Source organism: Sus scrofa, chromosome 6 (genome assembly GCF_054392235.1).
Source record: "Sus scrofa isolate SSC_HxYL_T2T_F1_AM1 chromosome 6, Sscrofa_HxYL_maternal_Yorkshire_Landrace_v2.0, whole genome shotgun sequence".
Taxonomy (NCBI): domain Eukaryota; kingdom Metazoa; phylum Chordata; class Mammalia; order Artiodactyla; family Suidae; genus Sus; species Sus scrofa.
The window spans coordinates 63,594,508-63,620,695 of NC_139388.1; the positions used below are offsets into that span (position 1 = coordinate 63,594,508).

At 59.7% G+C, this 26,188-nt stretch overlaps 1 protein-coding gene across 2 annotated transcripts; it reads right to left on the minus strand.

Annotated features, from left to right (window-relative positions):
• Positions 1 to 1,405: 1,405 nt before the first annotated feature.
• Positions 1,406 to 23,024, minus strand: PPP1R12C (protein phosphatase 1 regulatory subunit 12C). Of its 2 annotated transcripts, none has more exons than XM_005655972.4 (22): positions 22,621 to 23,024; positions 18,451 to 18,581; positions 18,260 to 18,378; positions 11,298 to 11,457; positions 7,862 to 8,006; positions 7,701 to 7,775; positions 6,383 to 6,456; positions 6,179 to 6,306; positions 5,870 to 5,943; positions 5,498 to 5,656; positions 5,355 to 5,422; positions 4,684 to 4,776; positions 4,361 to 4,451; positions 3,798 to 3,881; positions 3,663 to 3,723; positions 3,429 to 3,511; positions 3,265 to 3,305; positions 3,090 to 3,183; positions 2,763 to 2,867; positions 2,371 to 2,421; positions 2,137 to 2,187; positions 1,406 to 2,041 (listed from the first exon to the last, which is right to left on the minus strand). In XM_005655972.4, the coding sequence occupies exons 1-22, from the start codon at positions 22,939 to 22,941 to the stop codon at positions 1,955 to 1,957; spliced, it is 2,295 nt and encodes a 764-aa protein (XP_005656029.1). In that variant the 5' UTR covers positions 22,942 to 23,024; the 3' UTR covers positions 1,406 to 1,954. The 2 variants fall into 2 exon arrangements, with proteins under 2 accessions (XP_005656029.1, XP_005656028.1); XM_005655971.4 differs by having other exon boundaries at positions 3,429 to 3,514.
• Between the last annotated feature and the right edge of the window lie 3,164 nt (positions 23,025 to 26,188).

Here is a 26,188-nt window from a genome sequence, read left to right on the forward strand (position 1 = left end):
TTCCGAGCCTGACCGTTTCTCACCATCTGTACTGCCACCACCCAGGCCTGGGCCGTGGTCACCTCTTGCTGGGATTATGGCAGTAGTCCCTCCACTGGTCTCCAGGGCTGGCCCCGCCACCCCCAGACCATCTTCCATGCAGCAGCCAGAGGAACAGGTTAAAACCCAGGTCCCACCTCACAACTCAAGTCCTCCAGGCCGCATTCCTACAAAGCCAGTCCTTACTCCTCCAACCCCACCCCTACTTCCCCCCAACCCGGCCACACCAGCCTCTCCCCGTGCCCCAACATTTCAGGCACATGTACCCCCTTTGCCCGTGCTGTTCTCATCTGAAGACACCTTCCTCAAATGCCCACGTGGCTCATTCCAGAGGCCTGCACGCATCTGCCTGAGCCAGCTTTCCAGTGATGCCTATTCTGACCACCCTGTGGATGTATGCACGCGCACTCCTGCACACATGAGCCTGCTGGCGCACTCCTGCACCTGCACTCCTGCACACACACACACCAGCCTCCCTAACTGCCACCCCTGCTTTTTCTCCGAAGCACAGCCACCTCATACACTTAGGATGCCTCTTGCCGCCCCTCCTAAAATGCATCAGCACGTCACCTGTGTCACGCACCACTATGCCACCAAAGGATAGGAGGGAGCCCAGCAAGCGGACTAGGAGCACAAATGAGTGCATGAATGAATGAAAGACCCATCTTAGAGGCTGGCTCCTCCTCAGCTCCAGCCCACTGCGGCCATGTGGACTCCCCAGCTCATACCGTCGGATTCCTGTGTTACATGTGAATGACCCCACACTTCACATGTTGGCAGCTGGTTCAGATTTGCTCCAAAACTAGTGAGGGCGAGAAGTTCCCGTCATGGCTCAGTGGTTAACGAATCCGACTAGGAACCATGAGGTTTTGGGTTTGATCCCCGGCCTTGCTCAGTGGGTTAAGGATCCGGCGTGGCCGTGAGCTGTGGTGTAGGTCGCAGACACAGCTTGGATCCTGAGTTGCTGTGGCTCTGGCATAGGCCGGTGGCTATAGCTCCGACTGGACCCCTAACCTGGGAACCTCCATGTGCCGCACCAGTGCAGCCCTAGAAAAGACAAAAGACAACAAACAAACCAACCAACCAACACAGTGAGGGCAAACCCTAAGCTCCCCGGCCCAATATTCACAGCCCCTTGTGTCTCACCCAGCTGGCGCCTCCTGCTCCACGTCAAGCCACCCCGTAACCGTGTCAGCCCTGGATTGGGACTGGCTGCTCTTCCTAAAGCCACTTCCCTCCCGGTGAGCACGCTCCTACCCGCCCCTCGGCACCCCACGCACACGGTCCCAGGGTCTGGTTACGGGCACGCACAGCCCAGCACGGAAGCCGGAAGTGGTGCCCCACCTCCAGCCGGGGACGCCGTCACTGAGTGGCAACTTCACGACTTTTATTTGTGGTGCCTGTGCTTTGTCTCGAAAATACCTTCTCCCCCTACCCCGGACAGTGGGCGGGGAGGGGGCAGCAAAAAATAGAAGGCGTCCCTCCCTATTGCACGCGGACCCTATATACAGGCCTGCCTGCCGCAGCCGGCGGGACTCTTGGCACATTCTTGGATCCCTGTTCAGGAGTGGGAGGGGTGACGAGGGTGACATCACACGTGAGGGGGACCTTTGGGCGGCCACTCTGGTCCTGGCGCTTCTTGGTCCTCGGTTCCTTCCTGGTCTGCCTCCAGCCCTGGTCCCCCTCAGCGACGTCCCCCTACCTGGCTCGGCCTCCCGCCTCCATCCTGGCCTCGCAGGGCCCCCCTTGGCTCCTGGGGACTCCGTACTCCCCTCCTAGGCTGGAGGTCCCGAGAGGAGGCTATGGCTTCTCAGAGACTCCCTCGAGAGCCCTGTCACTCGTGTTCACACAAGGGAAGGGTGCGTGTGGCAGAAGCAGCTGTATAAATATGGGTGCAGGGGAAGGGCCGCCAGAGTCACTTGGAGAGTTTGCTGATGACACGGATCAGGGCTGCGTTCTCATCCTTGAGCCGCTGGTTGTCGGCCCGGAGGTCGGACAGCGCCTGCCAGGTGGGACGGGGTCAGCCGGCTGGCCCTGGGCAGCTGAACTGCCGGCCCACCCTCGCTGCCGCCCACAGCTCGCCCCAGTAATACTCACCTTCAGCTCCTCCTCCAGCTCCGCTGCCTTTCGTTCCAGGGCCCTGCGCTCCTGGAATAAATGGGAGAAGGTGACTGGGGGTGTCGGGGGGAATGTCGGAAGTTTACGCCAGGTTGAGGGGGTGGGAAAGGGCAGAGGAGCAGGTTAGAAGGGCAAGGCGGCTCTCCTCACCCTCCCACAAGGGCTTGGAAGGCTGGAGACACAGCTGGCCCCACCCCCGCCACCCTCACTCACAAATCTCTCCAGCTCCAGAAGGGCGGGCCTCTCTGCAAAGCGCTCCTGCCTCTGGTGAGGACAGAAGGAGCAGGGGTCAGAGAAGCGTCCCAACCACAATGGCCAGGAGAAGCCAGCGCGGAAGGGGTGGGGGGCGCAGTAAAGACCCCTGGCTGCCCTGACCAGCCATCCACTGCTCCACACCCCTTGGCCCAGGCCCTGCCCCGCAGAGGTCCTGGCCCCGCCCCCATCCCCCCATCCCCCCCACCGCCGCCCTGCACCTGCCGGGGGGCTCCTGCCCAAAGGTCCTAGCCGCCCCCACTCACGTCTGGCCCCTCGATACTGTGGATGGAGAACCAGCACTGGCAAACCCGGCCAGTCCTCGCCACCGCCAGGCCCTGGGGGGTCCTCACCTGTGTGGCGCGCTCCAGCTCCACCTTGAGCTGAGCCAGCTGCAGCGTGGTCTCGGTCAGGGCCTCGCGAAGCCGTTCGTTCTCACTGCGCAGGTCTGCGTACAGCTGGGGGGGCGTGGGGGTGGGGGGGACCCGGGTCAGGCCTGCGGACCGACACACATTTGCGGGGACGGACGGGGCTGACTGCGGCTCAGGCCATGGGAAAGGACCAGATGCCCTGCTCCACCACGCAGAGCCCAAGACGGGGGACAGTAGGGCAGGGATGTAGAAGCCACTTTGAGGGGACTGGTGAATGGCACGATCGTGGGCATGGATGGGGTCACGAACCTTCCTGAAGCCTCCGTCCGGCTCTTCTGATTCTGGCTCCGGTTCTGGGTTGAGGTCCCGCTGCCTGCGGGATGAGGGGCCGCCCTCGGGAGTGCTGGGGTGAGGCAAGCGGGGCGTCAAGGGGCGCGCCCACAGCCCCACAGACAGACCCAAACCCTTCCTGCCCACCAGGTACCTGGATTCTGGGCCTCGGTCCACGGGCTCTGCCTCCTCCCCCTGTGGGTGGAGGTGAGGTTCAGCCGGAAAGAGAGCTCGGATCCACGTCCACCCCACCTCCAAGGCCCACCCGCAGCCTGCCTGGGCCACCCCCTCCCCTCCCTTCCCCTCCCCTCCCCTCACCTCAGCAGGTCCCCTCCGCTCCTTGCCGACTCGGCGGTGCTCCCTGGCAGCCGGCGGTCCCTGCCCTTGCCCGTCAGGCGCCTCTGCTGGGGGAGGGGCAGGAATCAGCCTGGTGACCTGTACAGGGGTCCCCTCTGCCGCCAGGGTCCCTGGGCCCAACCTTCAGGACAGGAAGACTGGGGCGGATGGATGCAGGGGACCCCCGGGGACGACCTTCCAGAGAGCAAACCTTACCTCTCTGGGCAGGGCCGTCAGAATTTTCCAGCCCCGGAACTCGGGGTCGCCGGGAAGGGTCCTGTGGGAGAGGGGCAGGAGTCAGAAGATGAGGGGTCTCCTATCACCCACTGCCTGGTCGCTGCCCCCTCTCACCAGGCTCTGCGGGCACGACTTCTCTGGCTCCGAGGCCTTCCCCGCAGCCTTCTCTGCTTCCTTCAGGTCGGTCAGAGTCACACCCTGGAGCGGAGAGGGCAGGCGGGGGCCAGGACTTAGGGCCCAGCCTCCGGCACCCAGGTCCAGCCCCCATCCCACCCCGCCTCAGACCAGGGGTCCAGCCCCCCCGCCCCAGACCAGGGGTCCAGCCCCCCCCCCCCAAGACCAGGGGTCCAGCCCCCAGCCTCTCCTCCCTCAGACTCAAGGATCCAGCCCCCAGCCCCTCCTCCCTCGGACCCAGGGGTCCAGTCCCAGCCCCTCTTCCCTCGGACTCAGGGGTCCAGCCCCTCCTCCCTCGGACCCAGGGGTCCAGCCCCAGCCCCTCCTCCCTTGGACCCAGGGCTCCAGCCCCCACCCCAACCCCCTCAGACCCAGGGGTCCAGCCCCCAGCCCCTCCTCCCTCAGACTCAGGGATCCAGCCCCCAGCCCCTCCTCCCTTGGACCCAGGGGTCCAGCCTCAGCCCCTCTTCCCTCAGGCCAGGAGCCTGGGCCCCAGCCCTCACCTGTGTGGACCTCCGGGACTGGCGCATGAGGCGAGAGCGAGCTTTCCTCTGGGATTCGGACTCCTCGTCCCGCACTGGCATCTGGTATATCCTGAGTGAAGGACCCCCGGCCTCAGGGAGGTCCCTCTGGACCCTGTCCTGCCCCAAGGCTGACTCCCTCAGGGGGTGTCAAGTTTGGCCAGAGGCCGTCCACTCCGAGCCCAAGGCCAGCTCTCCCTCAGGAACTACCCCCACAAGGCCTGGGCTCCTGGGTGGTGCAGTTTTCGGGTTTCTTGGCGGCTGGGGGCCAGCAGCTTCCTGCCCCTGGGGCCTCTTCCCCTCACCTCCGGCGGTCCCGGGAGTCTGCTGGGGGCGCTGCCGAGGCTACGGGGACATTTGGCTTCACCGGGGACCCTGGGGACTCCGGCTCCAGAATCCTGGAGGGAGGAGTGAAGTTATCCAAGGGCAGAGGCGGCCCGAGACGGCAGACCCGGGGGAACTCATTCCATCAACAGACGCCACCCAACCTGCCGCCACGCAACAGACACCAGACACACAGCAAGGAGCCAAAGAGACACATTATCTCTGCCCCGTGAGTCAAATCTGAGCTGAAAAGATGCAAAATGCACAACAGACACACAAGGATGGGTAGAGCACACGGTGCGTCAGGAGGACAGAGTGCTCGGGGGCAGGGGACAGAGTGACAACGGCTCGGGGACAGGAGGGGCGCGTGTCCGGACGCTGTGGCAGAGTCAGCGGGGTGGGGGTGGGGGGACCGCACCGAGGAGCTGACATTTGAACAGGCCTGAGCGAGGGAGGAAGGAAGCCCTGTGGGTGCGAGGCGGGGGCCGCAGTGACGGCCCCATGCAGGAGCAAAGCCTGCGACAGAAAAGATGGGGGGAGACGGGGCCCAGGGCGGTGGGGGGCAGAGACCAGCCCCTAGAGAGCACCTGCTGACCAGCCTGGCACCCCGACCCACCTCCCGCCCCCGGGGGCCCAGGCCCTTCACACTCACGGGGCAGACGACTCCGGCACCTTCCGGGAAGGGGTGGGGGTGACTCTGGCAAGTCGGGGCTCCCTGGCCTGTGGACAGAGGAGAGGAGGGGCTGTTCCCCATGACCAAGCAGGGTCTGGGCCCCCGCCCGTCACCCCCCTCACCTGTGTGGAGGTCCCTTCCAGCCTCGAGGAGGAGGCTGAGCGCTGCAGCCCGGCCCTGGAGGCAACCTCGGCGGCCCGCCCGCCCGTGGGACCCAGGGCACCAGAGCTCCCCGTCTTCTGGAGGCCAAAGCGCCTGGGGAAGGAGGCCTCCTCCGGGGTCTGGAGGAGAGAAAGCTCTCAGTCACAGGGAAAGGGTCTCTCTTCTCAGCAACGGCAGGTGTTGCCCCCGGAAGGACCACAACAAACCACAATTAGACGCAGGCAGAGCCGGGAAAAGGCAGGTAGCTGTCCCAGAGGATTCTGGGAACTGGAGGCTTCACCCCCTTCCCAGCCCGGACGAGAGGTTTGCAGGCTCTGTGGCGCCAGACTCACCGTGGGGCTCTGAGGGCTGGAGGGTGGCGGGGACGAGATGCCGTTGAGGGTTCTGGACTCTGCAGGGGAGGAATCTATGGCATAGGAAGGGGGAGAAGTCATGAGAACATGCCCCCGCCTCTGGGAACCAGCCCCCTCCCTCAGCCCCCAGCCCCTCCCACCTCAGACCCAGGATCCAGCCCCCAGCCCCTCCTCCCTCGGACCCAGGATCCATCCCCCAGCCCCTCCTCCCTCGGACCCAGGGGTCCAGCCCCCAACCTCTCCTCCCTCAGACCCAGGGGTCCAGCCCCCAGACCCCCAGACCCTCACCTGAGGGGCCTTCTTCTCCTTCATCCTCATCCCGGATGGGGGGCCCCCCTGCGCCCCCAGGCCGGCGCTCCTTGGACAGGTCCTGGAGGGAGATCTTCTCTCGGCTGCTCAGACGACACACGGAGCTCCTGGTAGGAAGGGGAGGGCGTTAGGGTCCCTGCCGGGGAGCCTCCAGCCCACCTGCCCCCAGGTGCCTGTCCCTACCTGCGGTGTCTGCTGCTGGAAGGCACGGGGGGCTCCTGGCCCCTGCTCTGGGACGCTTCCTTCTGGTTCCGGAGCTGCAGGGGAAGGGACTGCTGGGGAGGGCTGGGACACGGAGACCCTCCTAGGTCCCACGCCCCTACTCTGAGGGCCCCCCACGCCGCCGTGCTGGCCCTGCTTTCTAGGGCCTCCGTTCTCAGACCCGGCAGGGGCTGTGTGGGGAGTCGACTGCGGGCTCATCCTGGATCTCCTGCGAGTGCTCCTACTCTCACAGGGCCTCCAGGCTTCCTGGCCTTTACCTGCCAGGGGTGACCTGCCCAAACATCTCTGGACCCTGCGGCACAGACCCTCGGCACACCCGGAGCCCCCCAGCAGGCCCCTGCCTCCCTGCAGCTCAGGGCAGCCCGCAGGTGTCACCATGGGGCTGTGTTCACAGCTCTGAGCCGGTACAGCCCCCCCGCCCCCAGCAAACCCCCGTGTGCTCTAAGCTCCTTTCCCAGACACCCCAGGCCAGGAAGGTACGTACCTCGTCTGTGTTCCCACCTCAGACACCCCGCCTCAGCCACCAGCGCCCCCCAGGGCCGCGTCCCCCTCACCCTGCTCCTCCCTGGCACACAGGGCCCTTCAGGGTCTGCCCCTGGCCCAACCTCCCGCCCCCTCCGGCACGTTCCTTTTCCCACCCCCCAGCCTCTGCTCGTGCTGGGTGCAGGCCCAGACCCCCGCCAAGCTGGAAACACAACTTGTCCCCTCAGCAGCCCCACGGCCAACCTTCAAGCAGGGGCATCTGTCCCTGTCCACCCACCACCCAGCAGAAGCTCCAGGTCAAGGGCCTGGCCCCCTGAAGGCCTCGGGAGACGTCCCTCGCGGCCCACCCACACTTGCTGGCCGGAGGCAGGGTTCGAAACACTTCTGTTCAGTAACATTCATGCCACCCAGAAAACAGCACAGCCTCCACAGGCCAGCACGCGAGACTCCTCGGCAAGGGCACACACTATTATCCCCATTTTAAAGGTGAGGCAATTGAGGCCCAGAGAGGTGAAGGGACTGGCCTGCGCTCACAGAGCAAGTCCATGGCAGAACCGGGATTCAGACCCCGGGTCCACACGGTTCTGCCCTTCATTCTGCAGTTTCCTAGCAGCAAGGCCCGGCCCAGCCCAAGCCCAGACGGACGACCCCCCTCTGTATCCCAAGGCCTGCCCAGGCCCCAGGCCCCGAGGGCCCAGCGGTGCCCCGCCTCATGGCTCTCCGCAGGGCCGCGGCCCCAGCTGGGACAGGCAGGTCCCCGGGCCGTGGAGGCCCCCCTCCGGCCGCTGAGACTCACGTCCTCCTGCTTGCGGGCCAGCTCCTCCAGCAGGCTCAGCACCTCCTCATCTGCCAGGTCACAGGGCCGCTGCCCCTGGGGGGCAGGGGGAGGGCGGGTGAGGAGGAGGGCTCAGGCCCCCCTGCCCCCAGCCCCACTCCAGTCCCCCAGGCGGCGCTCACCGCGTGGGTCAGCGAGTCCATGCCCCCGCCGTGCTCCGCCAGCAGGCGGCAGGCGTCCTCCACGCCCCAGTGGGCTGCGGCGTGCAGGGGCGTCCAGCCGTCCCCGTCCCGCAGCTCCGGGTCGTAGCCAGCCTGAAGGAGCAGCCTGGGGGCCAGGGAGGCTCGGGTCAAGGACCAAGACAGGGGCTCTGGGCCGAGGGCTGCTATCGGCCAGCTGTGCTGTGGTGGCAGTACCAGCTGTGACAGTGCCGAAACCAACCCTGGGCCAGGGGGCAAAGAGCCCCTGCCCCGAGCCCCACCCCCAGTCGCCCCCTCCCCTGGCCCATTGGGTGGCCTCCGGAACCCTGCTGCTTGTACCTGCAGGGGTCAACTCTCAACCGCGACCCCTGGCTGTGGGACAGCCCCAGATGCGGGGGGAGGGGGTTCCCCGAGCCCAGGCCCAGGGCAAGGATGACACCCCAGAAGGGGCAGCCTGGTGGGGGGCACTGTTCCAGGGACCAGCTGGCTCGGGGCAGCGCTGCTCAACCGGGACTACGCAGCCCCCCGCTGCGGGGGGCCGTGTCTGCAGACATCTCTGGGTGTCTCAGCTTAGAGGTGGGCGCCGGGAGCATCCGCGGGTTGGGTGGGTTAATCGTCCCACACCGCGGGGCACGGTGCCACAACAAAAAGCCATCTGGTCCAGGGCCGCCAGTGCCGGGACAGAAGCCCTGGCTTCGATTAGACTCTTCCTGGAGACCGTCTCCGCCTGAGCGCCCTCAGCCTGGCTGGAGGTCCCGGCAGCTCTGCAGGCTCAGCTCAGGCAGACACGCCTGCGTTCAGAGACTGGATTTAGGCCCCGGTCGGGGAAAGGGCGAGAGAGCCAGGTGGGACAGACAGAGAGATGGGGTGTCTTGTAAACCAAAGCCCCTCTGGACAGCCCCTGAGCTCAGATCCCCCGCATGCTGGGCACCCCCCGTCCCCCCCGGCAGTCAGGCAGTCACGACCTCCTCCCAGATGTCACAGAGGGACCCGCCACCACACTCCCCTTCTCCCGCTGCCCTGTGCTATCCCTTTAGGCTAGTGATGCTCAACTGGGGACAATGCTGACCCCCAGGGGACACGGGGCAACTCCCAGGGACGTGCCCAGTTGTCGTGACGGTGGTGGGCAGGGGTGGGGGGGCAAGGATGCTGCTCACAGTCCCCCAGGGTTATCCTGCCGCACGTCCCCGTGTGGAGCTGAGGACCCTCCCTAAACATGTGATGTGACCTGCTTCCTTGTCACTTGTCTGTCTGTCTCCTCCACGAGCTGTGAACTGCCCGGTCACGTGTGCCACCGTATCCCCAGCCCCTAAAAGGCCTGGCACACAGCAGGTGCTCAGCGGTGTCACATGAACAGCACCAAATAAAGGCACCCTCCTCTCTGCCACTCGTCTTTCATGAGGAGAACATCGGTTACAGTCTTCCAAAAATGCAGTTCACAGATTTGGTTGTAAACACAAACCCACGGAAGTGAAGTTACAGTCAGCGAGCATCTCCGAGTGCAAAGCGTTTCGGTTCTATGGCAGAATGAGGCTGCCTGTGACCATCGACTCTTCCTCCCCCTTTAATAACGGTACCCAGCTTTCAGTGGGACTTGCTGTCGCCTGGCCGAAGTAGAAGCTCTCTGTTTCCCTTGAAGCTAGGAGTGGCCATCTGGCTAAGATCTGACAAATACGATGTCAGCATGAAGTGTGCACGCCACTTCTGGACTGTTCGTCTCAAAGAAATGGACATGTGCTCCCTCTGGCCTCTCCTTCCTGCTGGCTGGGATGCAGATGCAATGGCAGGAGCCAAAGCAGCCCCCTGAGGCTCAGGGATGGAAGCCAGAAGCAGAAGAGGGCACAGCCTCCAGGGCGGGGCACATCCCTGGGCCTGACCATGCACAGGGTCCCAGGCCCCTTGTTGCAGGGATTGGCCTTGGGCTGGGCAGGTGCACAAGGTGGCCCAGTTTCATCAGAACTACAGAGGATGAGGCACTCTACCTCTGAATCAGGGGAAGCAGCCAAAATGTGAGTCCAGAGCTGTTAGGGGTCACCCTAAGCTCCTCACCAGAAAACCTTCCTAAAAATTCATTAATGCGGAGGTGAGCAGAGCTGGGGGGACTCCTCCAAACTTCATGTACATACTAAAGGTAAACAAAAATATTGGGGGGGTGGAGAATAGGGAGCCTGAAGGGAAGAAGTGGAGCCAACGACTCTGATGGGAAGGGGGGAGGTGGTCAGCAAACGACAGAATCCAGGTGAGGACAAGAGGCCCAGGCAACCATTTAAAACTTATGTGCACCAAACAAGCCGGCCCTGAAGTACGTCACACACAAACAGCTACAACCACAAAGAGAAACAGGAAAAATCCACCATCACAGGAGGACCTTTTACCACAGTTCTCACAAGGACGGACGAATAAGCAGGTGGGAAAAAAAAAAAAAAATCACCAAGGATCTGGAAGATTTAAATAACTTGTCTACAAAGTTGCCCTAATAACCTAGAGAGACCGCTGTGCTTGACAGCACCATTCTCTTCCGGCTTTTTACAGGGACCAGGGTATGCGGCAACCCGCAATGAAGAGCAGAAATCTAGCATGGAGAACTTGGTGTCTGAGCTCAGGCAGACCTCAGAGACATTGAGGACTTGGTTCCGGACCACCAAAATAAAGCCAGTAGAGCAAGAAAGCAAGTCACGTGAAGTTTCTGGTTTACCAGTGCACAGAAAAGTTGATGCTAGAGTTCCCATCGTGGCTCAGTGGAAACAAATCTGACTAGGAACCATGAGGTGGCAGGTTCGATCCCTGGCCTCACTCAGTGGGTTAAGGATCCAGAGTTGCCATGAACGGTGGAGTAGGTTGCAGATGTGGCTCAGATCCTGCGTTGCTGTGGCTGTGGTGTAGGCCGGCAGCTGCAGCTCCGATTCGACCCCTAGCCTGGGAACCTCTATATACCGCTGGTGTAGTGCTAAAAAGCAAAAAAAAAAAAAAAAAAAAAAGACGTTTACACTACACTGTAAACTATTAAGTGTATAATAATAGCATTATGTCTTAAAAAAACATTAGAAGATACTTTATTGCTAAAAAACGCTCATCATCATCTGACAACACAGGGTTACCACAAACCTTCGATTTGCTAAAAACACAATATTGGCACAGTGCAATAAAAGGAGGTATGCCTGTAATGGAACAACAACAACCCATGTGGAAATGAGCAACACACTTCTAAATGATCCATGGATCAAACAAGCTGGAAAGCGTTTTAAACTGAAGGACAGGGAGAAACCTGCACATCAAGGCTGGTGGATACAGCTAAGGCTGCATTTAGAGGAAAATGCATGGCCTTAGGTATACAAAGTAGGAAAGGATGGGAATGGACAAAATCCACAGGAAGACAGCTGGCCCCACACAAGGGAGGGTTTATACCGGCCCAGCTCACCTCATCACTTCGATGTAGCCCTTGGCGGCGGCCACATGCAGGGCAGAGGCCCCTGTGCGGGGGTGCCGGGCCTCTGGCATGGCGCCCCCATTCAGCCAGCACCTCGTGTCATGAAGCAGTAATTCCTCCTCGGCCCGTTTGGCTGCCTCCACATCCACACCTGGGAGGACAAGAAGGGGCAACAGGTGGGACTCCCACTCCCAGATCCAGGAACCGCCCAGTGTGCCATTCAGGGGCTCCAAGGGCCTGGACTAGCTCAGTCTATACCTGGCATGTTATGAACTATCGAGATGAGAGTAAAAATGGTCGCTTCTAGGGGACGTGTGCTCCTTCTGGGAAGTTTTTTACCGTCTGTGCTGCACAGAGCAGAGCCGTCCTGCTCAATGGCCATGGGCAGCCGCTCCCCACCGAGACACCGAGACACGTGAGGGTAAAACTTGCGGTGGATTTAGACGCATGGGAGAAAGAATGTGCGACAGCTTACGAATGATTTTCTCACCTTGATTGGGTACGGAAATGACAGCAGGCCGGGTTAAATACGACTCAGTAGTAAAATTAATTTCCCCTCTTTTCTGTTTCAGCGCGCCTCCTAGGAAATGCTCTCTTGCGCCTCCGGCTCACTCTGCTTTCCGCCGGACGGCACCGGCAAAGATGACAGAGGTTACAGTGGCCCCGTCGCCCACCTTACCCCGCTCTCTGCGGGCCACAGAGGTAACCACCATCACAAGGGCAGGGACGGACCAGAGCCACGGCAGTGACAACGCTGGATTCTTAACCCGCTGGGCCAGCCACCTGGGCACTCCGCAAATTTGCTTTCATGAACCCACGCCTTGTCACAGTCTTACTATGATGTTGCAAATCCTGCCCCCAGGGCAAGGCACAGGATCCCAGGAACACAATTCGCACCAGGAATCACATCTGTTGGGTCCGGCTGCATGCTGGCACCACCCGGTGGCACCTGGTGGCCCTCAGACTAGACTCCCAGGGGATCACCTTAGGGTCTCCTGGCTGCTGGGGACTCCCAGGGGCAGCTGTGCCAGGAATGTGTGGTTGGCCGTCCTGGAGGGGCCAGGCTGGGGTGGAGACGCCGGGACAGTGCCAGGGACTCAGGCACGCCCCTACCTCCCTAACGGGAATCACCTACGGTCAGTTGTATTATAGATTCAGGCGCCTGGCTGCCTCACTGTGGGCAGGGAGGGTGGAGTTTGCCGACCTTTTATTCAGCAACCACAGTCAGTGACCTTCTGCCTGTTCACACGATCCTTCTGCAATTGTGGTTTTCGCCGAGTTTTGCCGGTGTTTATTAACAGAAGTCTTGGTGGGGTTGGCCAGCTACGGCCTGTGCCTGCAAGCCATCTGTTTGATTAACACAGAATCAACCCATTTCACTATTTTAAAGTGTACAATTCAACTTAAAAGTTTTTGCACGGCAAAGAAAACCCTAAACAAAAGGAAAGGACAACCCATAAAATTGGAGAAAATATCTGCAAATGAAGTAATGGACCAGGGATTAATCTCAAAAATACATAAACACCTCCTGCAGCTCCATACCAAGAAAGAAAAAAAAAACCAGCAAAAAATGGGAACAAGATTTAAACAGACAGTTCTCCAAAGAAGACATACAGATGGCCAAAAAACACATGCAAAGTTGTTCAACATTACTCATGATTAAAGAAATGCAAATCAAAACCACGATGAGGTACCACCTTACACCAGCCAGAATGGCCATCATCAAAAAGTCTACAAATGATAAATGCTAGAGAGGGTGTGGAGAAAAGGGAACCCTATTACACTGTTGGTGGGAATGTAAACTGGTGCAACCACTGTAGAAAACAGTATGGAGATTCCTCAGAAAACTAAAAATAGAACTACCATTGGATCCAGCAATCCCACTCCTGGGCATCTATCCAGAGAAAACCATGACTCGCAAAGACACATGTACTCCAACGTTCATTGCAGCACTCTTTACAATAGCCAAAACATGGAAACAACCTAAATGTCTATCAACAGAGGAGTGGATCAAGGAGATGTGGTACATACACACAATGGAATATGACTCAGCCATGAAAAGGAATGAAATATCGGCATTTTTAGCAACATGGATGGACCCAGAAATTATCATGCTAAGTGACGTCAGTCGGTGAGACACCAGCATCACATGCTCTCACTGACAAGTGGAATCTAAAAAAAGGACACAATGAACTTCTTTGCAAACAGATACTGACTCACAGACTTTGGAAAACTTAGGGTCACCAACGGGGACAGGCTGGGGGGGTGGGGGGATGGACTGGGGGTTTGGGATGGAAACGCTATGAAATTGGGTTGTGATCATGGGTGCACAGCTATAAATATAACCAAATTCATTGCTTTTTTTTTTTTTTAAAGAAAGAACAAATAAATAAAGTGTACAATTCGGGGCTTTCACAACATACAAACCACGAATCCTGTCCATATGGAACTGTCTCCTCACCCCAAAGGGAAACCTCGCACCTCCCTCCTCCAGCCCCTGGCAACCACCACTCCACTTCCCCACGGCACCTGCCTCTTCTGGAAAAGCCGCCTGTGTCTGTAACTAAAGCTCTGCTGGACCAAGGCTGCACCCACTCATTTCCATATCAGTCCCCGGCTGTATCCCCGCTACAGCCGCAGGTTCACGCGCTCTCAGGACTGCACGGAGCACCGGGACCCTGGAGCCAGCAGGCCTCCGCCGGGTGGTCCAGGAGCAGAACCGCTGGAACACGGGGTCTCCCGCCGGAATCCACCCGTCCAGCGGCTCCTCCGCGGTGTCATCGCCCACGCTCCTGCCGGCCTGAGACGAGCCCCATGCTCGGCCTCTGGAGCTGACTCTGAAACGAGCCCATTTCCACCTGACTTTTTTTTTTTTTTTTTTTTTTTGGTCTTTTTAGGGCCATACCCACAGCACATGGAAGTTCCCAGGCTAGGGGTTTAATCGGAGTCACGGATACTAGTTGGTTCATAACTGCTGAGCCACAATGGGAACTCCTCCCCCTGTCCTGATGTTGGGATTCCGAGTGGGATTGCTTCAAATGTCTCAGAAACACTTCACGGGTTCTTCCTGCCCAGTTCTGAGTCCCTGTGGGTCCGACCGCAGCCCTTCTGAGCGAAGGCTGGAGGGTCCCGGCTTGACCTGTGCTGCTGCAGCAGACCTGAGCCTTGGCCTGGCGGGCCCCCCTTCCTCCTCCCTAACCAGGCCTTCCTTCTCCTCACCCTGCTTCCACATGACATGCTTCTGATGTGACTGAGCCCACAGCCTGGCTCCATGGGCGGCCACATTGCCAGGCCTGCCCATCCTTCTTGCCACAGTGACTGGCTCAGGGGAAGGTGTGTGATCAAGGTGGCCCGAAGAGTGTCAGGCAGGGAGTTCTCACTGCGGCTCAGCGAGTCAAGAACTTGACTAGTATCCATGAGGATGTGGATTCAACCCCTGACCTCACTCAGTGGGTTAACGATCTGGTGTTGCCCAAAGTGGCCGTACTAAGCACCTCACTGAGAGAACCTGCCTAAGAATGAAGTTGCCACAGATTTCAGCAGTGATGGAGGGATGCTTTTGCCTTTTCCTGAGCCCCTGGGTCAAATCATGCCTGAAGTCCATTTAACTCCTAGCCCTCAGTTACGTAAGTCCATACACTGTCCTCCATTCTTTATAGACTCAGCTAAAATACACATAGAATTTATCATCTTTTTTTTTAAGCTGTGCCTACGGCATGCGGAAGTTCCTGAGCCAGGGATCAAACCCGTGCCATGGCAGATCCTTCACCTGTGCCAGATCCTTAAGCCCCCGCCCCCTAAGAGAACGCCATCTTCGCCATTTTAGAGTGTGCGGTTCGGTGGTGCAAAGAGCAGTCACACGTGTGCAAACACCACCACCACCTCCAGACTCTCCTCATCCTGCAAAACGGAAACTGTCTACCCCTCAACACGTCCCACTCCCCAGCCCCTGCCAAGCACCCTTCTACTTTCTGCCTCTATGAATTTGATGGTTTTCCCCTTTTTTTTTTTAAGTCTTTTGTCTTTTTAGAGCCACGCCCACGGCATATGGAGGTTCCCAGGCTAAGGGTAGGATCAGAGCTGTAGCTGCCGGCCTACACCACAGCCACAGCAACGCGGGATCCGAGCCGTGTCTGCGACCCACACCACAGCTCACGGCAACACTGGATCCTTAACTCACGGAGAAGGGCCAGGAATCAAACCGGCATCCTCATGGACACTAGTCAGGTTCGTTAACCACTGAGCCATGACGGGAACTCTTTGACTGTTTTCGTTAAATTCCTCAAATGAGTGGAATTACACGGTATTTGCACGTTTTGTGCCTGACTTATTGCCCTTAACGTAATCTCGTTAAGGTTCACCCACGCTGTAGCCTAGGCTGGACTCTCTTTCCTTCTTTCTGGCCACACCCGTGGCATGCGGGCCAGGGAGTGAACCTGCGCCCAAGTAGTGACCTGAGCCACAGCAGTGACCACGACAGATCCTTAGCCACTACTCACTGGGGAACTCCTCTCTTTCCTTTCTCAGGCTGGCTCATGCCCACTCCACGCACAGATCACAGACCACTTGTCCAGCCCCGTCTGTGGACAGGTAGGCCGCTTCCACCCTTCTGCTCCTGTGAGGAAGGCTGCTGGAGCCAGGACGCAATGGGCTCCTGGTGCTGATAAAGGTGCACCGATTCAGCAGGGCGGCCTCCCTTCCTGGGGGGCAGCCTCCGCCCACCTCTGCCACTGTCCTCCGTCAGGCGCCCAGCACTGCCTGCCTGGGGGCCTCTGTCTTCAGGAGTGAAAGCCCTGCCCTCCTGCCCCACACACACTGGGCCCAGGCTTCCTGTTCCCAGAGGCGGGGGCTGCGCTGGTCTCGGCAGCAGGGGGTCTTCCCAGTAGAATCACTGGCCTTCCTGCCTGGTAGGTCCTACGAGCCAGCACCCCCAGCCACCCTCCCCCCGCCCCCGGCCCCGCAGACAGGGGCACAGGGTCGCAGTGAGAAGGTGGTGGGAGCCACACGGGCGGCCCCAGAGACCACCCACCCACCGCCCTGCGGCTGCCCTTTAACCACAAGGGAGAAGAGGGCTCCACGTAGGGTCACCTGGGCGACTCCCAGAGGAGGCGCAGGATTAAGTCACCAGTAACGGGGCAGACAGACAGCTGGTCTCCCAGAGGGACGCGCTGAGTTCCTGCCAAAAACGCAGAGCCAAGAAACAACAAGGTCCAGGCTAAGGGGCCTGTGAATCACCACGGGGGGTGGGGTGGGGGTCCAGGTGGAGGGAGACGGGAGATGGGGTGACAGAGGCAAGGTGAGGACGGGGCAGGGCCTGAACCAGCAGGGTGGGCATCTTCAAGTGGCAGGTAAGGGTTTAGCATCGCAGTCAAGACCAGAGCTGACGGGAGAGAAACAACGTCGCGTCCCCGGCTCCCAGGCGGCGGCGGTCACCAGGAGTGTCCTTGTGCCAGGGACATGGCCTCTCCGCGTGCAGGTGACATTTTCTCCAAACAGTTCAGGGCAGCGAGGGAGAGAGGGAGGGAGGAAGAGAAGGAGGGAGGGGGGAGGAAGGCAGGCCGCGCCCTCGGGGAGCGGGGGGGCGGGGGGGGGTGCGTGCGAATGTGCCCCAAGGTTACAAACCCGCGTCTACACTGTGAGTGCACCGACACAAAAGATCCACAACAGGCAGGTCCACACAGACCAGGCCGACGAGGAGTGGTTTCCGAGGGGTGAGGGGATGGGGATTGGGGGACAGTTCAGAGGCGCGGGGCTTCTTTTGGGGTGATCAAAAACTCCTCTACTAGAAGTGGTGACGGACGCACGAGCTTAGTGTAAACACACCAAGGATAAAACCCAACCTAACACCAAACCGCACCCTTCCCAGGGTGAACCGTGGGCGCGGTGAGTTCAAGCTCCCCGAAGGCGTTCAAAAGCCCTGCTAAAGCCCAGGGAGGGTCACCAGACCGCTGCCTCTGGCTGGAGCATCAAGCTAAATCGTGGAGAAGGGGGGTGAGAATCGGCCCAACTCTGCTCACCCTGCCTCCCCGGCCTGAACCAAACCAGGGCTCCTGACCCTGGCGTCCTCCTCAGCTCGCCCACTGGCGCCCCTGCGCCCCGAGAGGCTCCGAGGCCACCCCGCCTGAGGGCCCCAGCCTTCCCACCCGGCCCAGGGCACTGCAACCAGAGCCAGGCCGGGAATCCGGGGATCGCCTCGGATGCGACGGTATCTTCTTCATCAGCCTCGCTGCCCCTCCACGGGGCCCTCCAGACCCCCACCCCGGGCCCTGAGCTCACACCTGCTCATCCACTGAACCCTGGCCACCGCCCTGTGCTCTACGAATGAGCCAGTCGCTGCCACAGCCGGGACCCGAACCCAGGAAGCCGGACTCCAGGAGCTCCCACGGGAGCCCAGGTGGAGCTGTGAGGCGGTTCACTGCCCCCCCCGTCCCCCCTCCAAGTCCTCTGTCTCCAGTGCCGTTGGGCCACGGCCTCCCCCAGGCACCCAGCACACCCACCAGCCAAGTTGGCTCCTCTGAGGGGGGGGAGGTGGTCACAGCCCCTCTGAGAACCTGCTAGAAGTAACGCGCTCCCCTAGAAAGGGAACCTGACCAGATTCCGAGTTCGGGGATGGGGGGGTCCTCGGCCCCACATTAAGGACCCTTGGGGCTCAGTGAGCCTGAACACAGGGGAGGCCAGTCCCTCAGCAGCCTCTGCTTTCCTCTGCCTCCACCCAGTGAAGCTCCTGAGACCTGGCATCTTACCTAACAGACCCCTGGACAAGCCCCACCGCCACCTCCCCACTCAGAGGACCAGGCGACACTTCAGATCCACGTTGCCGTCGGAGCTCCTGTTCTGGGCCCAGCGGTGGCACGCGCCTTTCATCTGGTTACTGCTTAAATGCTACCTGTTCCAAGCAACCTGGGGGTGGGGACACTGAAACCCACCGCCGCTCCCCCATCCCCCAGGCCCACCTCGGCGGGTGATCTCGGCCTTCAGCAGCCCTTCCATGGCGTCGGACTCGGCCAGGTCCAGGGGCAGGTCCCCATCACTGTTGACCGAGGCGATGTTGGCCCCGTGGCTCAGGAGGTACCTGGGGGCGGGGCAAGGTCAGGGCGGAGGGGTCCAGGCCGGGCCCCGTCCGGTCTCACCCTCCCCGCCTCACCTGGCGATGTCCAGGTAACCACAGGAGGCGGCCACGTGCAGGGGCGTCCAGCCCTCGTTGTCCGCCTGGTTCACCGTGGCGCCCTGCTCCACCAGGAAGCGCACCACCTCCAGGTTCTCGTCGATGCAGGCCTGGGGGCGGGACAGTGCTGTCGGCCTCACTGGTCCAGGCCCCGCACGCCCAGCCACGCCACTTAAGGAGAAAGCCCCGAAGCACACACCCTGCCCCCCCCCCCCGAAGTCCCCTCCAGCCACCCGGCTGTTGAAGACCCTCCCCCAGCTTCCATCCTCTGGGGTCAGCCCAGCAGCTGCAGCTCACTGAGAACGTGAGACAAGGCTCCCAGCAACCCTGCAGCAGGAAGCGGATGGGGGGGGCTGCACATCCAGGTGCAGGAATCCTGGACGGTGCTGACCAACCAGAGGCACGCAGTCACCACCAGAGGATGCGGCCTCCAGTGATGGACCAGAGGGAAGAGGCCCAGCCCCTCCCCCCTCAGACCTGGGGTCCAGCCCCCAGCCCCTGCTCAGACCCTCTACAGAACCGACCATGGCGCTGCCTTGTACTTGGAGGGGAGACAGCTGGACCCTGGGGCCCAGGGCTGTGCAGGGCTGGTAAGGCGACCAAGCCCCTAGCACCAGGGCCAGAGTGAGGGTGCTGGCAGGACCCTCACACTGGGAGAGGGGGCAGGTCAGCCTGTGCCCAGGGCCTGGGGCTGAGGTGACGCAGGCCTATGTGCGGAGAGCATGCTCTGCACAGGTCACTGCGCGATGGGTTTCCACGGGCCACCCTCCCTGATCCTGCCCCTGGCGGAGTCCAGGACAAAGCCCTTGCCCAAGCTGGCACAGCGAGTGGGGGCCAGAGCAGGAGGAGGCCCAGGGTGCAGCAAACGCTAGGTGAGCACTGGGGCCCGAGCAGGGTCTGGGGGGATAGGGGGCCCAGGACTCCTGGGTCCTCAGGGTAAACGAAGAGCTCTCCACACCGCCCATCTGGAGAAGGGGGAGGAAGCACCGAGGGCCAAGAGCATGAAGTCATGGAAACTCAGGCTGCGAGAGGGGGGCCACACGTGCCCTGGGAACAGGATGAACTCTGGGCTCAGTTTATTTCTACCCGGTTGTCATGGTGATGGGGGAGGGGGGCAAGGAGGGAGATGGGCCTTTCCCTTTCAAGGACCTGGCTGGGCACCGGCATCCATGCGAAAGATGCCTGAGGCTGGGCACCAGGGATCCAAGAAGCCAGGCACCAGCCCCTCCTCCCTCAGACCACGAATCTGGGTCCCCAGATCCTCCCCCCCTCAGACCTGGGGGTCCAGATCCCCCACTAGGGCCGGGGCACAGGGCGGGGTTCGGCCTCCTCAGGCCCGAGGTAGGAGCTGAGGCTTGAGAACCCCTGGAGACCCAACTCGAGCAGGCGGCTGCCACCTGGGGACCTGCTCCGGGGAGGACGGGGAACAGAAACCGCAGTCCCAGACACCGTGAGCAAACATCCCGGTCAGATGCGGGGGCTTTCCTGGGACCTGGGGCTTTCAGAGCTAAAACCAGCATGAGCTGGTCCCCGGACACCCTCCGCTGAGCCAGAGCCCCTGCTTGCTGCTGACTGTGTGACCTCAGGCAGGGACTTCCCCTCTCCCAACACCCCTCCTGCAAAGCCCTGGCAAGTGAGTTCACGGAGGGGGAGGGGAAGGGGAGGGATTCCCCTGACAGGCCAGCCTGGAGCGTGCTTTTGCAGGGTTTGGGCCAAGGGGGATGTTGGGGACTGGGGCCTGGCCCAAAAAGCAGGGCTAGGAACCCCTCTGGGAAGGTCCAGGGGAGCGAGGGGCAGGGGTGGTGGCGGAGGAAAGGGGACACCAAAGCCTGAGGCTCCTTTCCTGGGCTTGCCAAGCTCTGAGACCGTGCAGCTCCTCAGGAAGTGGGCTGCTCCTTTAGATGGAAAAAAAATGTCCCAGATAGCACTAGGGCCTCTGTAGGGGACAGGCCGGGGGCGGGGGAATGGGGGGGGCCCCTTAGACCAGGGGCTGCAACTCCCCAACTGAATGCCTATGGCACTTGCTGAAGGATGTGCCAGAGCCCCACCAGGGAGAGCCTGGCTACTGGCCCTGCTAACAGCTAAGAAACCTGAGGCACAGAGAGAAAAGGCACTATTTCAAGGCCACAAAAGAGCTGAGGAGCTGAGATCAGAACAAAGGACTAGGGGTTCCCAAGGTTGCGGGTTTGATCCCCAGCCTCACTCAGTAGGTTAAGGACCCGGCATTGCCATGAGTTGTGGTGTAAGTCGCAGACTCAGCTCAGATCTGGCATTGCTGTGGCTGTGGTGTAGGCCGACAGCAACAGCTCTGATTAGACCCCTAGCCTGGGAACCTCCATATGCCGCAGGTGTGGCCCTAAAAAGACAAAAAACTGAAAAAAAGAACTAAGGACTAGAGAGTTCCTGTTGTGGCTCAGCCGATTAAGACCCCAGCATAGTGTGCATGAGGTTGCAGGTTCAATCCCTGGCCTCATTCAGTGGGTTAAGGATCCAGCGTTGCTGTGACCTGTGGCGTAAGCCGCAGATGCAGCTCGGATCCTGAGTGCTGTGGCTGTGGTGTAGGCTGGCAGTTGCAGGTATGATCTGACCCCTAGGCTGGGAACCTCCATATACCACGGATGCTGCCATAAAAAGAAAAGAAAAGAAAAGAAATAAAAAAAAAAAAAAAAAAGAGCTCGGGACTCTTCTATTTCCCTGAACTGCTCCTCTTCTGGGTACCTGCTCCTCTTCTGCTCCTCTTCTGGCTAAGGGGGCCTCTTCAGGCATCCTCCCCATTCCCGTGCCCCTACCCACGCTTCCTTCACAGGGTCCTCTCTGGGCCCCAAAGTAACCGAACCTGACGGGCTCTGGCAGGGAAGAGAGGCCTGGGGACTGGCCTGAGCTGGGAAGACTGGGAGGGAGACAGCCTCGGGGACAGAGGGAGGAGTAGAGGCTCTTCTGTGGCCTGTCCCCAAAGACCCACTGCAGCCAGGCAGGGGATGCGATAAAAGCCCTCAGAACCAGAGGGAATCCTGGTTCTGGGACATATAGTGACTCTGGCTCTGGAACACAAGACCAATGGAGGCAGAAAGCAAGGTGTTTTGGAAAGGTTTGGGGGCCCAGGTTGTGGAGAGAGAGGACCTAGCAGGGCTCTAGGTCCCCTGGGAAGGGGAAGTGACCGGGCCTAGGAGAACTGGCGGTGCACTCTGAAGGAGGGAGAAGCTGCCCAAAGCCACAGGAGGGCATCCAGGCAGAGAGAGCAAGATGACCCGAGGACAGACAGGTGGCCCAGAACCAGAAAGAGGAGGGTGCTCTGAGTGTGCCCAGAAAAAAGGGTAACGCTGCAGGCCCACACAAAGCAAGAGGACAGAGTGAAAGAGAAGTGTGTGGAGAAAGAGAAACATCCCCAAGAGAGAGCCTACAGTGCAAGGCCAGAGGTGGCACAGAGGGAGAATGAGGAGGGCACGCAGGTGAAGGGGGCAGGAGAGAGAGCAGGAGGTGAGCCAGGCGAGGGAAGCATCCACTTGAGGAGCAGAGCGCCTTGAGGGCGATGGCTCAGGAAAGAGCACCCTTACATGGCAACAGATGGCAGAGACCAAGGATGAAGAGCAGAAACCTGAAGGAAAGGGCATGGAAGGCTCGGGGGCTGGCCGAAGAAACGGCCCAGGCCAGAGAGCGGGAAAAGAAGCAGCACAGGCCCAGAAGAGAGGAGGAGGACGCTCAGGGAAAGTGGTACCTGCCTGGACTAGGGGAAACAGTGGGTACCGGTGAAGCTGGGAGAAGTGGCGGACTCGAGAAAGTGGGGCAGCATTCGATGGCAGAGTAGAGGTGGCACGGGCCAGGCTGGTTAAGAGCGCTCAAGGTGGGGAAAGAGCAGGGCGAAAGAGACAAGACGAGGATGGACTGGCCTGAGGCCCTCAGCAGTGGCTCGAGTCCGGAGAGAGGGCAGCGCAGGATGGCAAAAACCAGGCCAGTTCAAGTGGCTCAGGACTGGAAGAGGGGAGCTCCAGGTGGGTGGGATGGGAAAAGGACTCAGCACGGGATGATAAAGGACCGGGGCAGCATCGACGGTGCAGACCACGACTGGCAAGGGTGACTCTGGACTGGGAGGGAGGGTGCTCGAGGCAGCGCAGACCCAGGGCGGATCGGAGCCCGGGCGGGGGCGCTGACCTGGTGCAGGGCGCTGATGCCGTCGGCGTTGGTGGAGTCGAGCACGGCGCGGGCTGGCGGCGGGGCGGAGGGGTCCAGCTCGGCGTCAGGGTCGGGGTCGGCCGCGCGCAGCATCAAGCGCGCCTCGTCCAGGTCGCCACCCGCGCAGGCCGCCAGAAACTCGGCGGCGCGCTCGAAGCGCACGGTACGGGCGCGCCGTTCCCCGGGGCCCGGCTCGGCGCCTGCCCGCGCCCCCCACTGCCGCAACTGCTCCCGCCGCCGCTCACGGGCTGCCGCCGCCGCCGCCCCCGGGCCCGCCCCTGGGCCATCCTCGCCCGACATCGCGCCGCCCGCTCGCCCGCCAGGTAAGAAGCGAGCGAGCGAGCGAGCGAGCGACCAGCTCCGAGGCGTCGCCGACGCCCGCCCTCCTCCGGGCCGCCGGGAATTGCGTCCCGCCCCGCGCCGCCAGAGGATCTACCGGTCCCCGCCCGGCACGTGACGTCACCACGCCGACTCGGGGCCCGCTGGGAAATGGAGTCCACAGGCTGGAGAGGCAACCGGCAACCGCCTGAGGGCGGACCGCGGGGAACTCTGGGAAGTGGAGTCCATAAACGGAAATGGATCTCTGCAATAGTCCCGCCCCGAGGCACACTGGGAAATTCGCAGCTCCGCGGTGTCAAAAGGAAATCTGATTGGCGTGCTGGGAAGTGGAGTCTACAGGCGGGAGGTCGGCCCCAGGGCATGCAGGAAATGCCGTTCGCAGCATCCAGGTGACGAAGGGCTGGCCCCCGGGGACCTACTAGGAAATGGACTCGACAACCCGAAAAGTACAGAAGTTTTCCGTTTTCCCCTTTTTCATGTCATGTACTTTATTTACTTTGGGTTTGTCGCGCCCTTCAACAAGAAATAAGCCCCAGGAAGACCGGGATTTTTGTGTTGTGTGCTTTCCTTGTTCCCAGTACCTAGTAGAACGCGATCGGAAATAGTTTTTTGAATGAATGAATGAATGAGAGAACGGATTCTCTAGGTCGTGGGAAACACCAGGATACTATGGGAAATTGAGTCCGCAACCCTTGGATCATCAAGAAAATTGCAAGCCTTCCTGGGTGACCGCCCAGGGCATGCTGGGAAATTATGTATGCGGTACAAAGGTCATGACAATGGGCCGCTGGTCGCGCTGGGAAATGTAGTCCTAGGCAGAGCCCCCAAACACCCCAAGAAATAAGATTCGAGGGCAAGATAAGTCCAGAGTCCCCGAGTAACCCCTGGATCACATCGGGAAGGGAACCTGCGAGGTAGGATCCACAAATGAAAATGCCCGCAGAGCCTTAAACTGGCCCTCTCTGCCATTGCAATCACCCTGAGGCGTGGAGCACGCTGGGAAGTGTAGGCCGGGCTCTATATCCTCGCAAGCAATGCTGGGATTTGTAGTCCAGATGAGGCGTTCTAGTTGATGTGGCGGGCTAGTACGTAGCACCATAAAGCAAGAAATGAACCTTAGCTTGCGTGTTCGATTCCAGGCCTTGCTCAGTGGATTGAGGATCCGGCGTTGCCGTGAGCTGTGGTGCAGGTCGCAGACGCAGCTCGGACCCTGAGTTGTTATGGCTGTGGGGTAGGCCAGCAGCTCCCATTCAACCCCTAGCCTGGGAACTTACATATGCTGAAGGTGGGGACCTAAAGAGCAAAAGGAAAAGAAAAAAGAAAAAAGAAAACTATCCCCGTCTTAAGTACCTTGCACCTGAATCCTCATTGGGAAAGAGGTACGCACTTTGAGACCCGAACAAAGACCCCTAAAAATCGCAAAGAAAAGTGCTGAAATGCAGACACAGGCGAGATTCTTTTTCTTCCAAGGAATGTCAGAGCAGCCTACATACAGGCTCTGAGGTCCTTGGGGGTGGGTTGGGGGGACTGTGCAAAGAAATAAACTGCAAATCCATCCCATGAGATCTGGAGACCGTGGGGATGGGCACGAAGGGGATCCAGTCCTGGGAGCTCTTGGGATGTTGAGTCCCACTCAACCTACACACCCAGGGAGATTAATCATCCATCTGTGGTTATGTATATTTCTGTGCCTGCGCGAAACGGTGATTTTTGGGTGTTTTGTGATCGCGTCTGCAGTTGAATGCAACCTGATTTGGGTGCTCGTGTTTATGGTGTCTGTAAGCTTTGGTGTAGAGCGTCTATCTGTTTGCGGCCTTTATTCATTTGGGAGACATAATATGGAATTTCCACTTAACCCCCACAACCTACGATGGGATGTGTTCCCACCACAAGCTCTATTGGCAATCTTTACTTCTGACGGCTATATTTAGACTTTTCACCTCTTTATGACAAATGGTTAATACCAGCTCTGATTTAGCCAGGCCCGGGTTTGAGTCTTGACTCCACCCACTTCCTAGCTCTGGGACCTGGGCTAGCTCTCTTCCTCTCTGCCTCTTGAGTTGTGGAGCTGCTGTACATGCCTTTCTCACAGGCAGGCGCTGTTGGCTCTGTACAGGCATTTTCATATTCCACTCGTTAAATTCTCTTCTGCACGTCTCTTTTCCTTGGTGAAGGCTTTTTCACTGCTCAAGCCTGCTGTTTTCTCTGAATGCTAACACTGGAATTTTGATGCTTAACCTTGGAACCTCAGGCCCTCCTCAGGCTGATGAAAATAACCTCAGAAAGATTAGAAGGGACTGGTCCCTCTTCCCCTGCGACAGGCAGAAAGACAAACACTCCTCTGCATCATAAAGACAGTTCAAATAAAGGGATGTGCTGAGAACATTTACAAAGTATCAAGCTGACTCCCTCCCGTCCTCCTAAGAAAAATGAGGTGGCATATTAGAAGTCAGTTCTTATTTCAGTTACTTCAGCTGTCCTTGGAAGAGTTATTTACACAAAAGAACCCGCCTCCCTTTTATTTTTGGCTTTTTTTTAGGGCTGCACCTGGGGCACATGGAGGTTCCCAGGCTAGGGGTCAAATCAGAGCTGTAGCCGCTGGCCTATGCCACAGCCACGGCAACGCAGGATCCAAGCCGCTTCTGCCACCTACACCACAGCTCACGGCAACCCCAGATCCTTAACCCACTGATCGAATCCATGGATCGAACCCACACCCTCGTGGATGCTAGTTAGGTTCATCAACTACTTAAGCCATGATAGGAACTCCCTTCAGCCAGGTTCTTAACCCACTGCACCACAGTAGGAACTCCAAGAGATGTTTAATATATAAATAAACATGTTAGTGCAGGACTTCTGCTTGGAAAACTCTGACTCCCCATTCCTTCCAGCCAGAGCTGTGTTCCCACAACTGGACCCCCTCTATTAGAGCTCAGATCACACTGTGGTGACTGTGTCTGTCTCCCACATTGGACTATAAGTTTCCTGATGGCCAAACTTGGGTCTGCTTCAGGTCTGTGTCCCTGGCATCTCCCAGCACAAGACTTGGCCCAGAAGGCCTTGGGACATATTTGTTGAATGAGTGACTGTAGATGGCTGCCTGCAACATGCTTCTCCAACTCCTAACCTCCTACTCATTCTTCAAAACCCCAACGCAAATGCCCCCTCTTCCAGAAGAACCACACTGACTATTCAAGGCAGAGTCTTC